The following is an 18087-nucleotide window of genomic DNA, read 5'->3' as shown; positions in this document are numbered from 1 at the left end:
CAAATTTGATACTTTTGCTTCCTCAGAGGATATTTTTGGGAGAAAGGTCTTGCAGGCAGTGGTGCCTTCTGTTTAAGTACCTGCCTTGTCCCTCCCTTCATCCTAAAGCTTTGGTATTGGTATCCCACAAGTAATGGATGAACCTGTGGACTGGATACACCTTACAAGAGAACTAAATTTATGCTTACCTGATAAATTTATTTCTCTTGTGGTGTATCCAGTCCACGGCCCGCCCTGTCATTTTAAGGCAGGTGTTTTTTATTTTTAAACTACAGCCACCACTGCACCCTATAGTTTCTCCTTTTTCTTGCTCGTCTTCGGTCGAATGACTGGGGGTGGCAGTTAGGGGAGGAGCTATATAGACAGCTCTGCTGTGGGTGTCCTCTTGCAACTTCCTGTTGGGAAGGAGACTATCCCACAAGTAATGGATGAACCCGTGAACTGGATACACCACAAGAGAGAAATTTATCAGGTAAGCATTTTTTGTTTTTTTGATTGCAGTGCCCCTTTAAACTAAAACCCCACAAGATAACATGAGTGCCCGCCCCCCACAGCTTGTTGCCTTTTATTTTTGCTGACCCTGTATTTAACCTATAGGCAGTGTATCCTCAAGTGTGTGTAATATTATTTTACTTATTCGGATTTATCATAAATGTAAACTAAGACTGTTTTAGTTTTTAAGAACTTAAACTTCTGTATACTAAGTTTTAGGGAGACTTTGTTTATAATTTGAAAAACAAATGGTTTACTCCACAAAAATGTAAAACTGTATTTAGTGAGGCTATACAGAGATTAGAGAGATTTAGAGAAATAGTTACCATTTTTTAAACTGTTTTCTGTCATTCATATTGATATTTAGTGTCATTACTAAATTAGAAATGTTGCTTTAAGTTTTGACAGCAGAGGAGACTTATAGGCCCAACAAATCTGGCCACTTTTTTATTTTTTATTTTATTAAATTTTGTTCAAATTTGCTTTTGTTCAAACTGTTGAAGTGTATGTATCAGTATTTGTCTGTTTGTGCACAACTGATACTGCTTAATCAGTTACTCACTGGCTAATAGGGACACTCGCACTTTAACAAGTGCACACTCAAGTATGGAAACAAATGTTTACAATCAGGAACCTCACTTTTTCAGAAAGACTAAGTGTAAGAAAAAAAAAGACAAACTGAAATTCCCCTTTATCTGTTTAGTAGCAGTCTTGCCATACACTTTCTGCCTGTTGTAATGTTTGTTTTTTTTGTCTGTAAAACAGATTTTGGAACAAGTACAAGCAGTGGTGGTCTCTTTGGGAACACACAAACAACTTCAAACCCTTTTGGGGGCACTTCTGGTTCTCTCTTTGGGCAGACTACTTTTAATGCAGCACCAACCGGTACCACGATTAAATTTAATGTAAGTATTTTTTACTTTTTGTGATTTGCTCCGTTTATGTTCTCTGTATACAAAATATCAGGGCTCAAAATTTCTACTAGCCATTGGCGAGTAGAAATTTCACAGTGGCGAGTGAAATTTAGTGAGTGAATATCTACAAATATTATCTAAAGGGATATTATAAATGCATGAAAGGGCAAGGATATGATATTCCTCTAGGGCTATAGGGACCCCATTGGTCTTAGACCCTCTCTTCTGAGAGGGTAAACATGGGCAGAGAGATATTGGAGAGGAAAAGTGGAGACAAATATAGCATTAAGAGTAGAGAAGAAAAACAAATAGTGAAGGGATATGAGAGGTGTAAAGAGAAGATATGGCCTGACAGAGAAGGGTAGTGGTAAAAAGAGATTGGAGAGAAGGAGTGGAGAAAGATAGACGAGAGCTAATTCTAAAAAAAAAAATCCAGATCTGCTTTGACCTCACATTAAAGGGACACTGAACCCAAATTTTTTCTTTTGTGATTCAGACCATGCAACTTTCTAATTTACTCCTATTAAATTTATTCATTCTCTTGGTATCTTTATTTGAAAAGCAAGAATGTAAATTTAGATGCCGGCCCATTTTTAGTGAACAACCTGGGTTCTTGCTGATTGGTGGATTGATTTAACCGACCAATAAACAAGAGCTGAACCAAATAACAATTTAGATGCAAATAAAGATAGCAAGAGAACGAAGAAAAATTGATAATAGGAGTAAATTTGAAAGTTGCTTAGAATTGCTGCTCTATCTGAATCATGAAAGAAAAAATTTGGGTTCAGTGTCCCTTTAATGTCAACACTCTCTGCTTTCTCTCAAACAACTTCCTTTTTCTGTCCAGAACCCTAGTTGATGTTGCTAAATGCTATTTACTTATTTGTTAATTTATTACTATATGTAGCATTATTTATTTTATGGTATAAAACAAAAAACATTATAAAATGACTGCACATTAAGTTTCACATTCTCTAAACATATGCAAAGAATGGGGGGTGGTTTAGTTGGTGAGGTGTGTGGGGGGGGGGTAGTGAATGGGGATCAAGTGTCGAGTAACATTATGGGCTTGCTATTAGCTTAGGATTTGAAATTTTGAGCCCTGAGAATATTGAGTTGTGTTCTATCTTTGTTACAAATATTGGGAGTTTATTTGCACTTCTTTTTGACTGCAGCCCCCGGCTGGCACGGACACAATGGCAAAGGGGGGCGTAACAACCAACATCAGCACCAAGCACCAGTGCATCACTGCTATGAAGGAATATGAGAGTAAATCTCTGGAGGTGAGTGAAGTGATTTGGTTTTATCGCCTTTTTCCTGGTAATGAAAATCTTTCTGAGCATCTTAATGACCCTTATGGACAGCACAACCCTTAAAATACACTGCTTACTGTAGCACCTCTCTTCCTGATTTTTCAGGAATTGCGTCTTGAGGATTATCAGGCCAACAGGAAAGGGCCCCAGAATCCTGTTGGAGCTGCCACAGGGACAGGCTTGTTTGGATCTTCAACACCCACATCAAGTGCATCCACTGGCTTGTTTGGTTCTACGCCAGCCAGCTCCAGCTTCACATTTGGTGGAAATAAAACTGCATTTGGCACAGGTAAGTTGGCTTTTTTTCTTGTGTGTATGTAACTTAGTGTATGTTTTGTTTATGTGTATGTATTTTTTTTTTTTTGGCAAATAGTTATTTCTAGCTTTTCAAAGCCAAGGCACCCTGGCAAAGTGGCCCTTGGGTGCCAATAGGCTCCCAGGCAATCCACTAAAGTGGCCCTGCCTGCAAATAGGCTCTAAAGCCCCTGGAGAAAGTGGTCCCTGCTTGTAAATAGGCTCCCAGGTCCTCCAGGAAAGTGGCCCGTGATCTCCAGTGAGACCCCCACAGGTTGCTCAGCACAGCCTGAATCAAGTGCTGTGTGTTGCCAACAGGTGGTTAGCCATGCGTGTACGGTCATCTTGGGTCTTCAGTGTATATATAATTTCCCACAGGGACAATGCAGGATATAAACTATATAATTGGTAGGGCATGTCACTCTATATTCAATGGTATATCATTTATCTTTCCATGGGTGCACAAAATTCTTACTCTGATAAACCCCTACATGTTGGTCATCCATTACAATGATAACCATTCCTATTAGTACCCAACCATGTTTTAGTTGTTTAGCTCTGTCTATAATCAGAATGTAGTAACACATCCCTAAGTGACCTTCCCTTCCTATAACCTACCATGGGGCTTTCTAGGGACTCAAAAGGCAAACACTTATGTTTGTTAAAATACCTCAGTTCTTCTGTTGGATTTCAAGAAATTCCAATTTCTCCAACATTGGTGTGTCCGGTCCACGGCGTCATCCTTACTTGTGGGATATTCTCTTCCCCAACAGGAAATGGCAAAGAGCCCAGCAAAGCTGGTCACATGATCCCTCCTAGGCTCCGCCCACCCCAGTCATTCTCTTTGCCGTTGCACAGGCAACATCTCCACGGAGATGGTTAAGAGTTTTTTGGTGTTTAAATTTAGTTTTATTCTTCTATCAAGTGTTTGTTATTTTAAAATAGTGCTGGTATGTACTATTTACTCTGAAACAGAAAAGGATGAAGATTTCTGTTTGTAAGAGGAAGATGATTTTAGCAGACAGTAACTAAAATCAATTGCTGTTTCCACACAGGACTGTTGAGATGAAGTAACTTCAGTTGGGGGAAACAGTTAGCAGTCTTTTCTGCTTAAGGTATGACTAGCCATATTTCTAACAAGACCATGTAATGCTGGAAGGCTGTCATTTCCCCTCATGGGGACCAGTAAGCCATTTTCTTAGTTAAACATAAAAGAATAAAGGGCTTCAAAAAGGGCTTAAAAACTGGTAGACATTTTTCTGGGCTAAAACAGTTGCTTTACTAGGCATATTATGCAGATTCTAACTAATTATTGGTATTATAATCTTGGGGAACGTTTAGAAAATTGGCAGGCACTGTGTTGGACACCTTTTTCAGATGGGGGCCTTTCTAGTTATAGACAGAGCCTCATTCTGGGACTGTATAGGGTTTAAATGTAAAAACGGCTCCGGTTCCGTTAATTTAAGGGTTAAAGCTCTGAAATTTGGTGTGCAATACTTTTAATGCTTTAAGACACTGTGGTGAAATTTTGGTGAATTTTGAACAATTCCTTCATACTTTTTCACATATTCAGTAATAAAGTGTTTTCAGTTTGAAATTTAAAGTGACAGTAACGGTTTTATTTTAAAACGTTTTTTTGTGCTTTGTTGACAAGTTTAAGCCTGTTTAACATGTCTGTACCATCAGATAAGCTATGTTCTATATGTATTAAAGCCAATGTGTCTCCCCATTTAAATTTATGTGATAATTGTGCCATAGTGTCCAAACAAAGTAAGGACAGTATTGCAACAGATAATGATATTGCCCAAGATGATTCCTCAAATGAGGGGAGTAAACATGATACTACATCATCCCCTACTGTGTCTACACCAGTTATGCCCACACAGGAGGCCCCTAGTACATCTAGTGCGCCAATACTTATTACCATGCAACAATTAACGGCTGTAATGGATAACTCCATAGCAAATCTTTTATCCAAAATGCCTACTTATCAGAGAAAGCGCAATTGCTCTGTTTTAAACACTGAAGAGCAAGAGGACGCTGATGATAACGGTTCTGACATACCCTCACACCAATCTCAAGGGGCCATGAGGGAGGTTTTGTCTGATGGAGAAATTTCAGATTCAGGAAAAATTTCTCATCAAGCTGAACCTGATGTTGTGACATTTAAATTTAAATTAGAACATCTCCGCGCACTGCTTAAGGAGGTGTTATCTACTCTGGATGATTGTGACAATTTGGTCATTCCAGAGAAATTATGTAAGATGGACAAGTTCCTAGAGGTTCTGGTGCCCCCCGACGCTTTTCCTATACCCAAGCGGGTGGCGGACATAGTAAATAAAGAGTGGGAAAGGCCCGGCATACCTTTTGTCCCCCCCCCCTATATTTAAGAAATTATTTCCTATAGTCGACCCCAGAAAGGACTTATGGCAGACAGTCCCCAAGGTCGAGGGGGCGGTTTCTACTCTAAACAAACGCACTACTATTCCTATCGAAGATAGTTGTGCTTTCAAAGATCCTATGGATAAGAAATTAGAGGGTTTGCTTAAAAAGATTTTTGTACAGCAAGGTTACCTTCTACAACCAATTTCATGCATTGTTCCTGTCACTACGGCAGCGTGTTTCTGGTTCGAGGAACTAGAAAAATCGCTCAGTAAAGAATCTTCGTATGAGGAGGTTATGGACAGAGTTCAAGCACTTAAATTGGCTAACTCTTTTGTTTTAGATGCCGCTTTGCAATTAGCTAGATTAGCGGCGAAAAATTCAGGGTTTGCTGTCGTGCCGCGCAGAGTGCTTTGGCTAAAGTCTTGGTCAGCGGATGTGTCTTCCAAGACAAAATTGCTTAACATTCCTTTCAAAGGTAAAACATTATTTGGACCTGATTTGAAAGAGATTATTTCAGACATCACTGGGGGAAAGGGCCACGCCCTCCCACAGGATAGGTCTTTTAAGGCTAATAATAAGCCTAATTTTCGTCCCTTTCGCAGAAACGGACCAGTCTCTAATTCTGTATCCTCTAAGCAAGAGGGTAATACTTCACAACCCAAACCAGCCTGGAAACCAATGCAAGGCTGGAACAAGGGTAAGCAGGCCAAGAAGCCTACCACTGCTACCAAAACAGCATGAAGGGATAGCCCCCGATCCGGGACCGGATCTAGTGGGGGGCAGACTTTCTCTCTTTGCTCAGGCTTGGGCAAGAGATGTTCAGGATCCTTGGGCGCTAGAAATAGTTTCTCAAGGTTATCTCCTGGAATTCAGGGAACTACCGCCAAGGGGAAGGTTCCACAGGTCTCAATTATCTTCAAACCAAATAAAGAGACAGGCATTCTTACATTGTGTAGAAGACCTGTTAAAGATGGGAGTGATACATCCAGTTCCAATAAGAGAACAAGGAATGGGATTTTATTCCAATCTGTTCATAGTTCCCAAGAAAGAGGGAACATTCAGACCAATTTTGGATCTAAAGATCCTAAACAAATTTCTCAGGGTACCATCGTTCAAAATGGAAACTATTCGAACGATCCTACCTACTATCCAGGAAAATCAATTTATGACTACCGTGGATTTAAAGGATGCGTACCTACATATTCCTATCCACAAGGAACATCATCAGTTCCTAAGGTTCGCTTTTCTGGACAAGCATTACCAGTTTGTGGCACTTCCATTTGGATTAGCCACTGCTCCAAGGATTTTCACAAAGGTACTAGGGTCCCTTCTAGCGGTTCTAAGACCAAGGGGCATTGCAGTAGTACCTTACTTGGACGACATCCTGATTCAAGCGTCGTCCCTGTCAAAAGCAAAGGCTCATACGGACATCGTCCTAGCCTTTCTCAGATCTCACGGATGGAAGGTGAACAAAGAAAAAAGTTCTCTGTCCCCGTCAACAAGAGTTCCCTTCTTGGGAACAATAATAGATTCCTTAGAAATGAGGATTTTTCTGACAGAGGTCAGAAAATCAAAACTTCTAAGCTCTTGTCAAGTACTTCATTCTGTTCCTCGTCCTTCCATAGCGCAGTGCATGGAAGTAATAGGATTGATGGTTGCAACAATGGACATAGTTCCTTTTGCACGAATTCATCTAAGACCATTACAACTGTGCATGCTCAGACAGTGGAATGGGGATTATACAGACTTGTCTCCGACGATTCAAGTAGATCAAAAGACCAGAGATTCACTCCGTTGGTGGCTGACCCTGGACAATCTGTCACAGGTAATGAGCTTCCGCAGACCAGAGTGGGTCATTGTCACGACCGACGCCAGCCTAGTGGGCTGGGGCGCGGTCTGGGAATCCCTGAAAGCTCAGGGTCTATGGTCTCGGAAAGAGTCTTCTCCCGATAAACATTCTGGAACTGAGAGCGATATTCAATGCTCTCAGAGCTTGGCCTCAACTAGCAAAGGCCAAATTCATAAGGTTTCAGTCAGACAACATGACGACCGTTGCATATATCAATCATCAGGGGGGAACAAGGACTTCCCTGGCGATGAAAGAAGTGACCAAGATAATTCAATGGGCGGAGGATCACTCCTGCCACTTGTCTGCGATCCACATCCCAGGAGTGGAAAATTGGGAAGCGGATTTTCTGAGTCGTCAGACATTCCATCCGGGGGAGTGGAACTCCATCCGGAAATCTTTGCCCAAATAACTCAATTATGGGGCATTCCAGACATCGATCTGATGGCGTCTCGTCAGAACTTCAAGGTTCCTTGCTACGGGTCCAGATCCAGGGATCCCAAGGCGACCCTAGTAGATGCACTAGTAGCACCTTGGACCTTCAACCTAGCTTATGTATTCCCACCGTTTCCTCTCATCCCCAGGCTGGTAGCCAGGATCAATCAGGAGAGGGCCTCGGTGATCTTGATAGCTCCTGCGTGGCCACGCAGGACTTGGTATGCAGACCTGGTCAATATGTCATCGGCTCCACCATGGAAGCTACCTTTGAGACAGGACCTTCTTGTTCAGGGTCCATTCGAACATCCGAATCTGGTTTCCCTCCAACTGATGGCTTGGAGATTGAACGCTTGATTTTATCAAAGCGTGGGTTTTCAGATTCTGTAATAGATACTCTGATTCAGGCTAGAAAGCCTGTAACTAGAAAAATTTACCATAAAATATGGAAAAAATATATCTGTTGGTGTGAATCTAAAGGATTCCCATGGAACAAGATAAAAATTCCTAAGATTCTATCCTTTCTACAAGAAGGTTTGGAGAAAGGATTATCTGCAAGTTCTCTGAAGGGACAGATCTCTGCTTTATCTGTTTTACTTCACAAAAGACTGGCAGCTGTGCCAGATGTTCAAGCATTTGTTCAGGCTCTGGTTAGGATCAAGCCTGTTTACAGACCTTTGACTCCTCCCTGGAGTCTAAATCTAGTTCTTTCAGTTCTTCAAGGGGTTCCGTTTGAACCCTTACATTCCGTAGATATTAAGTTATTATCTTGGAAAGTTTTGTTTTTGGTTGCAATTTCTTCTGCTAGAAGAGTTTCAGAGTTATCTGCTCTGCAGTGTTCTCCTCCTTATCTGGTGTTCCATGCAGATAAGGTGGTTTTGCGTACTAAGCCTGGTTTTCTTCCGAAAGTTGTTTCCAACAAAAATATTAACCAGGAGATAGTTGTACCTTCTTTGTGTCCGAATCCAGTTTCAAAGAAGGAACGTTTGTTACACAATTTGGACGTAGTCCGTGCTCTAAAATTCTATTTAGAGGCTACTAAAGATTTCAGACAAACATCTTCCTTGTTTGTTGTTTATTCTGGTAAAAGGAGAGGTCAAAAAGCGACTTCTACCTCTCTTTCCTTTTGGCTTAAAAGCATTATCCGATTGGCTTATGAGACTGCCGGACGGCAGCCTCCTGAAAGAATCACAGCTCACTCCACTAGGGCTGTGGCTTCCACATGGGCCTTCAAGAACGAGGCTTCTGTTGACCAGATATGTAAGGCAGCGACTTGGTCTTCACTGCACACTTTTGCCAAATTTTACAAATTTGATACTTTTGCTTCTTCGGAGGCTATTTTTGGGAGAGAGGTTTTGCAAGCCGTGGTGCCTTCCATTTAGGTGACCTAATTTGCTCCCTCCCTTCATCCGTGTCCTAAAGCTTTGGTATTGGTTCCCACAAGTAAGGATGACGCCTCCTATATATATATTTTCTCCTGTCCGTCGGTCGAATGACTGGGGTGGGCGGAGCCTAGGAGGGATCATGTGACCAGCTTTGCTGGGACTCTTTGCCATTTCCTGTTGGGGAAGAGAATATCCCACAAGTAAGGATGACGCCGTGGACCGGACACACCGTTGGAGAAAGTAATTTATCAGGTAAGCATAAATTCTGTTTTCTCAGGTGTAAATTCAGTAGAGAATATCCGTTCAACTTCGGTTCCCTAATGTTCGTCACTAATGCTTGTTCCTGTGATATACTATGTCCCTTTATGCTTCCTGTAGATGATTAGCATATCCCCTTGTTCTGAGCTTTGCATACGTATCTGTCAACTGTTCTTTCAAGGAACCATCTGTATTATTTCTGACCACTCTCTCTTAAACTGGGAACTAGTAAGGCTTCAGACTAGGAGGATGGCAGCTAGTAACAGGGCATTGTAATCATCAGTTCAATAACATGACAAGCAATATACATGAACCAGCAATGTTGTCTCTTCCCAAAGAATACATAATTGACAATTAAGTCTCATACATTAAAGGGTGATAATTGTATACTACATAGCCATTGATAATTTAAGAATCTCGTTTTCTCCAACATAGGTGTGTCCGGTCCACGGCGTCATCCTTACTTGTGGGATATTCTCCTCCCCAACAGGAAATGGCAAAGAGCCCAGCAAAGCTGGTCACATGATCCCTCCTAGGCTCCGCCTACCCCAGTCATTCTCTTTGCCGTTGTACAGGCAACATCTCCACGGAGATGGCTTAGAGTTTTTTAGTGTTTAACTGTAGTTTTTATTATTCAATCAAGAGTTTGTTATTTTGAAATAGTGCTGGTATGTACTATTTACTCAAACAGAAAAGAGATGAAGATTTCTGTTTGTATGAGGAAAATGATTTTAGCAACCGTCACTAAAATCCATGGCTGTTCCACACAGGACTGTTGAGAGCAATTAACTTCAGTTGGGGGAACAGTGAGCAGTCTCTTGCTGCTTGAGGTATGACACATTCTAACAAGACGATGTAATGCTGGAAGCTGTCATTTTCCCTATGGGATCCGGTAAGCCATGTTTATTACGATCGTAAATAAGGGCTTCACAAGGGCTTATTAAGACTGTAGACTTTTTCTGGGCTAAATCGATTCATTATTAACACATATTTAGCCTTGAGGAATCATTTTATTTGGGTATTTTGATATAATAATATCGGCAGGCACTGTTTTAGACACCTTATTCTTTAGGGGCTTTCCCAAAGCATAGGCAGAGCCTCATTTTCGCGCCGGTGTTGCGCACTTGTTTTTGAGAGGCATGGCATGCAGTCGCATGTGAGAGGAGCTCTGATACTTAGAAAAGACTTTCTGAAGGCGTCATTTGGTATCGTATTCCCCTTTGGGCTTGGTTGGGTCTCAGCAAAGCAGATACCAGGGACTGTAAAGGGGTTAAAGTTCAAAACGGCTCCGGTTCCGTTATTTTAAGGGTTAAAGCTTCCAAATTTGGTGTGCAATACTTTTAAGGCTTTAAGAATTTTGAACAATTCCTTCATGTTTTTTCGCAATTGCAGTAATAAAGTGTGTTCAGTTTAAAATTTAAAGTGACAGTAATGGTTTTATTTTAAAACGTTTTTTGTACTTTGTTATCAAGTTTATGCCTGTTTAACATGTCTGAACTACCAGATAGACTGTGTTCTGAATGTGGGGAAGCCAGAATTCCTATTCATTTAAATAAATGTGATTTATGTGACAATGACAATGATGCCCAAGATGATTCCTCAAGTGAGGGGAGTAAGCATGGTACTGCATCATTCCCTCCTTCGTCTACACGAGTCTTGCCCACTCAGGAGGCCCCTAGTACATCTAGCGCGCCAATACTCCTTACTATGCAACAATTAACGGCTGTAATGGATAATTCTGTCAAAAACATTTTAGCCAAAATGAACACTTATCAGCGTAAGCGCGACTGCTCTGTTTTAGATACTGAAGAGCATGACGACGCTGATAATGTTTCTGAAGGGCCCCTAACCCAGTCTGATGGGGCCAGGGAGGTTTTGTCTGAGGGAGAAATTACTGATTCAGGGAACATTTCTCAACAAGCTGAACCTGATGTGATTACATTTAAATTTAAGTTGGAACATCTCCGCATTCTGCTTAAGGAGGTATTATCCACTCTGGATGATTGTGACAAGTTGGTCATCCCAGAGAAACTATGTAAAATGGACAAGTTCCTAGAGGTGCCGGGGCTCCCAGAAGCTTTTCCTATACCCAAGCGGGTGGCGGACATTGTTAATAAAGAATGGGAAAGGCCCGGTATTCCTTTCGTCCTTGTTGTTTATTCCGGTAAAAGGAGAGGTCAAAAAGCAACTTCTACCTCTCTCTCTTTTTGGATTAAAAGCATCATCAGATTGGCTTACGAGACTGCCGGACGGCAGCCTCCCGAAAGAATCACAGCTCATTCCACTAGGGCTGTGGCTTCCACATGGGCCTTCAAGAACGAGGCTTCTGTTGATCAGATATGTAGGGCAGCGACTTGGTCTTCACTGCACACTTTTACCGAATTTTACAAGTTTGATACTTTTGCTTCTTCTGAGGCTATTTTTGGGAGAAAGGTTTTGCAAACCGTGGTGCCTTCCATTTAGGTGACCTGATTTGCTCCCTCCCTTCATCCGTGTCCTAAAGCTTTGGTATTGGTTCCCACAAGTAAGGATGACGCCGTGGACCGGACACACCTATGTTGGAGAAAACAGAATTTATGTTTACCTGATAAATTACTTTCTCCAACGGTGTGTCCGGTCCACGGCCCGCCCTGGTTTTTTTAATCAGGTCTGATAATTTCTTTTCTTTAACTACAGTCACCACGGTACCATATGGTTTCTCCTATGCTAATATTCCTCCTTAACGTCGGTCGAATGACTGGGGTAGGCGGAGCCTAGGAGGGATCATGTGACCAGCTTTGCTGGGCTCTTTGCCATTTCCTGTTGGGGAGGAGAATATCCCACAAGTAAGGATGACGCCGTGGACCGGACACACCGTTGGAGAAAGTAATTTATCAGGTAAACATAAATTCTGTTTTTTGACATATAAATGATAGCATTAAATAGACAGTCTAGTCAAAATTAAACTTTCATGATTCAGATAGGGCATGAAAATTTAAACAACTTTCCATTTGACTTTTATTACTAAATTTGCTTTGTTTCCTTGGTGGTATTTTTGAAAATCTAAACCTAGGTCGGCTCAAACTGATTTCTAAACCGTTGAAAACCGCCTCTTAGCTCAGAGCATTTTGAAAGTTTTTCAGTTACAGTACTAGTTCATGTGTCATATAGATAACAGTATGCTCACTCCCATGTAGTTATTTAGGAGTCTGCACTGATTGGCTAATCTGCATGCCTGTCAAAAGCACTGAGATAAGGGGGCAGTCTGCAGAGGCCCAGATACAAGGTAATCACAGAGATATAAAGTATATTAATATAACTGTGTTGGTTATGCAAAACTCAGGAATGGGCAATAAAGGGATTATCCATCTTTTTAAACAATAACAATTCTGGTGTAGACTGTCCCTTTAAACAGTGGTTGGTTGAATGGTTACAGTAGTTGGCCTTAACTCCCTGATGAAATAAATCGCCTTGTATGATTATATTTTAAACAGTCATGATTATTTTAGTGAGATGGAATTAACGGCAAGTTGTAGCTGTTAAGTTATTACTATTGAAGAGTCCTTCAATTATACGCAACTTCTTGAAGCGAGTATGTGAGACTCATTATATTATACGTAAAAGGTAACTTGGTGTACCTAGAACAGATAACTATAATTTATAGCCCCAACCCCAGAATATGCACCTACGTGGTAATGTTACATAGTATCGCAGCACATTGGAAGCCCTAACATGTCTAGGTTGTCTCATATAGGATACCGTGTGTTACAGATATGTAAGCTCCAAATCATAAGAGCCTTTAGAAGTGTATACTGTATAGTTAATCAGGTTCCCTCTCTCTATATCTGTTATATAGCCATAGCCCAATAAGGATTGTTTATGCAATATCAGACAGCAATCGAAACCAACATCCCCCACCACTGTCAACTGCAACACCCCTCCCTCCCTCTGCCCACTAGGGGGGAGAGAGAGGATCCATGTTTTAGTGTATACATGAGGGGAGAGAATAAAGCTCAACTTGATGTGATATTAGACTTCCCTCCAACTATAGTAAAAAGGATATGTAATAAGCTGTTTAGAAGTTGGCTGTACATACTATATGGTTACCTACTCAAACACCATAAAAATGGTCATGGGTTCCTATAATGTAGAACTGTGTGCCTGAGATAGGCCTGCTGCTTAGCTATGAAATGTAGCAGTACTGCGTATGATCAATAGAACTCTAAGGGAAATAGACTACATTGGTGTTTTGACAAATAATGGTAAAACAGCAAATTTATATAGCTAACCTAACTTCTGTTCATAAACGGACAGTATATACTATGAATTTAGTTATGATACAACAGGAGCATTACGCATTACACGCTAGCATGGAGATGAACTCTAATGTATACCAAGCATGCATGAAGTTCGATTTTAAAACCTTACTTTAACATTAGTGTATGTAGACAAGCAATATATAATAGCATATTACCAAGCGTGTAGTACAGCTCTATATGCTGCAAACTTAACAAACTTATTAGGATCTGTTCTGGTTGCCTTAATCCTATAGCTAAACGGACCGCCCTCCTAGCAGTATGAGATGAAGCTAATGGCAAAGGACTCTGAAGGAGAGATGTTACAAAAGTACATGTGTCATAATACATGGTCTCACAATTCAATATATGATTCTTGTAGAGAAGTTAAGAGGGATCCGGCATGTAGAGATGTAAACCAGCCCTAATGAATACACTTGGTTAGATACAGTAACATATATAGAGAGAGGGGGAGATGCGAGTGCCTACCAAAGGAACTCTCCAAACGCCCAAGTTAACATTGTACAAATACAAGCTATTCACCATTATGTCCCTTATGTAGGATGGATAGCTATATTGACAAATTATGCTTAAAGCACTAGCTGAGGGGTCTGTTCTCCAGGACATCACAAGTTAAGCCATATGCTATAGATAAAACCGAGTCTGAGACATCAAACTGTATTATCATAAGACACAAATCCATAGCTAAGCATCTTGTAAAGGATAAAGCTTTAAGTCAGACTGAGAAAGTTCTCCAAAACGAGTGTTGGGGTGTCCCATCAACAGTAGAATACCATGTCACTTTACAATACTCCAGACCTGGCTATTCCGCTAGTTCCTCTGATATTAAAGATGGCTAAGGCTAGAGGGCCCAGTGGAGGAAACGGCAGTGCTTACCGGATGGCAAGGTTGAGAAGCCATAATCCTGTGTACCTCCTCTGTGTAGGGCTTTACCTTGCTTGAAATGCTTAGACGGGTATTGGGCATAAATCTAGGCTTATAATAAATTATTTTACATTTTTCTTTTACAAGATATGACGAGTCCACGGATTTCATGCTTATGGGATTACGCCTCCTGTTTAGCAGGAAGTGGCAAAGAGCACCACAGCAGAGCTGTATATATAGCTCTTTCACTCCAGTCATTCTCTTTGCCTGTGTTAGTGATAGGAAGAGGTAAAGTGAGGTGTTAGTTTAGATTCTTCAATCAAGAAGTTTTTTTTTATTTTCAAATGGTGCCAGTGAGTACAATTTTTCTCAGGGAGAAATAGTCAGTCACTTCATCCTAAGAGGAGTGGAGACATCTTATTTTTCTGCCCTGATGTTGATGATCTTAGCAAACATTACCTAAGATCCTGCTGGTTTCCACAGAGCAGTTGAAGGTAGTGTAAAAGAAATATCTTCAGTGTGGAGAACCATGTCATGCTACAAGCAGCATTGAGGTATGTTCAGTCATTTGTTTCTGGGGAGACTTGATGCATCAGAACAGGCTGACATTATTCCCTATCTGGGGAGGGGTAATCAGTATGCACTATATGTATGTAAATGGTGTACCTGGAATTACCTTTATATTGATTGCTAAATATGTCTAAGGATATCTTTAAGGTATATTCAGTGTGGGCTAGACGCTGGGAGATGCGGTTTGCTGATTAAGGGCTGTCATTGTCATTTCATTATAACTGGCCTGAGGGAGTGCAGCTTTTTAAATGAAGTTACACTTTGTAATTGAGGTGTATGTAAGAGGGGCACATGGGTTAATACTTTATTTGGGAACCGACATGTTTCTTTTCCTTTACTACCCATGCGGGTCTCAGTAAGGCTAGAGTTACGCCCATTGTGGGTGGGGCCTAATTTTGCGCGCTCAGCTGCGCAGTATCATCCGGATCGGATAGACAGCAAGGTCCTGGGCTTCGGTGGGGCCTAAGTAGTTTTGACAAGAGACTTAAGCAGAATCAGTGTGTTCTGGGGGCTTGTAGGCGCCGCAGCGGAGCTGTGGCGAGGTGCAGGGGCCTGAATTAATAAAAGGTTGTTATAGCTTATAAATTCGATATAATTTGATATATAACATATCTAAGCAAAGTGGTGCAATATTGTTAAGCTATTTTGGGCACTTGAGGACAGTTTTTATTGCTGTAAACGTTGTTTCTGAAATAACAGAAAAATTGTTGCGCTTTTATTATTTAAAGGCGCAGTACACTGTTCGATTCAAAAATTGTCTATGTAATTTGACTTCAGAACTCTATTTCAAATAAAGAACTATTATTGCTAGTCTGTTTAACATGTCTGAACTTGAGGAAACTACTTGTTCTATGTGTTTAGATGCCATTGTGGAACCCCCTCTTACTATTTGTCCCTCATGTACTGAAAGGGCCTTACATTGTAAAGAGCAAATTTTATTTAAGGATAGTGTGTTTAAGGATGATTCTCATTCTGAGGAGAATCAGGGTATGCCGCTACTTTCTCCCCAAGCGTCACAACCTTTAACGCCCACCCAAGCGACGCCGGGTTCTTCAACCGCGTCTACTTCATTTACTCTGCAGGATATGGCTGCAGTTATGCCATCTACCCTTACAGAGGTTTTATCTAAGTTGCCAGTATTACAGGGCAAACGCAGCAGGACAGAAGTCAATTTGAATACTGAGACCTCTGATGCTTTGTTGGCTATTTCCGATGTACCCTTACAGGGATCTGAATTAGGGGTCAGGGAACTTCTGTCTGAGGGGTAACTTTCTGATTCGGGAAGTGTTACCTCAGACGGACTCGGACGTCATGTCCTTTATATTTATGCTTTAACACCTCCGCCTGTTACTTCGGGAGGTTTTAGCGACTCTGGATGACTGTGACTCTATCGTGGTACCACCAGAGAAATTGTGTAAGATGGACAAATACTTAGAGGTACCTGCTTACTCATGTTTTTCCGGTTCCTAAGAGAATCTCGGAAATTATTACGCGGGAATGGAACGGGTATCCCGTTCTCACCTTCTCCTAATTTTAAGAAAATGTATCCCATATCGGACACTGTTCTGGACTCTTGGCAAACTGTTCCTAAGGTGGAGGGAGCTATATCTACCCTGGCTAAGCGTACAACTATTCTTATTGAGGACAGTTGTGCTTTCAAAGACCCTATGGATAAGAAATTGGAGGGTCTTCTAAAAGTTATTTATTCATCAGGGTTTCCTTTTACAACCGACGGCCTGTATTGTACCAGTTACCACTGCAGCGGCCTTCTGGTTTGATGCCTTAGAGTCTCTTAAGACTGAGACTCTTTTAGAGGATATTTTGGATTGAATTAAGGCTCTTAAGCTGACTAATCTTTTATTACTGATGCCGCCTTTCAGATTGGCGGCTAAGAATGCCGGATTTGCCATTTTAGCGCGTAGAGCGTTTTGGTTAAAATCTTGGTCTGCTGATGTGTCACCCAAGTCAAAGCTTTTGGCTATTCCTTTCAAAGGAAAAACCCTATTCGGGCCTGACTTGAAAGAAATAATTTCTGACATTACGGGAGGTAAGGGTCATCTCCTACCTAAACTGAGAGGTAAACAAAAATAATTTTTGTTCCTTTCGGAACTTTAAAGGAGTCCCCTCTTCGTCCTCTTCTTCTGCTAAACAGGAAGGGAATTTTGCTCAGGCCAAGTCCGTCTGGAGACCCAACCAGGCTTGGAACAAGGGTAAACAACCCAAGAAGCCCGCTGCTGCTACCAAGACAGCATGAAGGGGCGGCCCCTGATCCGGGACCGGATCTAGTAGGGGGCAGACTTTCTTTGACCAGGCTTGGGTAAGAGATGTTCAGGACCCCTGGACAGTGTAAATCGTGTCCCAAGGGTATCAACTGGAATTCAAAAATTCTCTCCCAAGGGAGAGGTTTCTTCTTTCACGATTGTCTGTAGACCAGATAAAAAGAGGCGTTCTTACGTTGTGTGAAAGACCTCTCTACTATGGGAGTAATTCGTCCCATTCAAGACAGGGGCAGGGGTTTTACTCAAATCTTTTCGTGGTCTCCAAAAAAGAGGGCACGTTTCGACCTATATTTAGATCTAAAGAGTCTAAACAAGTTTCTCAGAGTCCCGTCCTTCAAGATGGAGACTATTCGAACAATTCTGCCATTGATCCAGGAGGGTCAATATAGGACTACCGTGGACTTGAAGGATGCATATCTTCATATTCCTATCCACAAGGATCATTATCAGTTCCTAAGGTTTGCCTTTCTGGACAAACATTTTCAGTTTGTGGCTCTTCCCTTTGGGTTGGCCACAGCACCCAGGATCTTCACAAAGGTTCTAGGGTCACTTCTGGTAGTTCTCAGGCCGCGGGGCATTTGCAGTGGAGCCTTATCTGAACGATATTCTGATTCAGGCGTCTTACCATCTGACAGTCTCATACAGGCATGGTTCTGTCCTTTCTGAGGACTCACGGGTGGAAGGTGAATCTAGAAAAGAGTTCATTAATTCCACAGACAAGGGTTCCCTTCTTGGGAACTCTAATAGATTCCTTATC

At 41.4% G+C, this 18087-nt stretch overlaps 1 protein-coding gene across 1 annotated transcript in view; it reads left to right on the top strand.

Annotated features, from left to right (window-relative positions):
- NUP98 (nucleoporin 98 and 96 precursor) overlaps window positions 1–18087 on the top strand; it is a 655099-nt gene that overhangs the window by 45546 nt on the left and 591466 nt on the right. The window contains 3 exon segments of the mRNA XM_053705662.1: window positions 1258–1397; window positions 2582–2689; window positions 2825–3008. Coding sequence (XP_053561637.1) covers window positions 1258–1397; window positions 2582–2689; window positions 2825–3008 — 432 coding nt within the window.

Source organism: Bombina bombina, chromosome 3, assembly GCF_027579735.1.
Source record: "Bombina bombina isolate aBomBom1 chromosome 3, aBomBom1.pri, whole genome shotgun sequence".
NCBI classification, from domain to species: Eukaryota; Metazoa; Chordata; class Amphibia; order Anura; family Bombinatoridae; genus Bombina; species Bombina bombina.
Note: the sequence above shows the minus strand (reverse complement) of the source record. Positions and strands in the feature narration are given on the sequence as shown.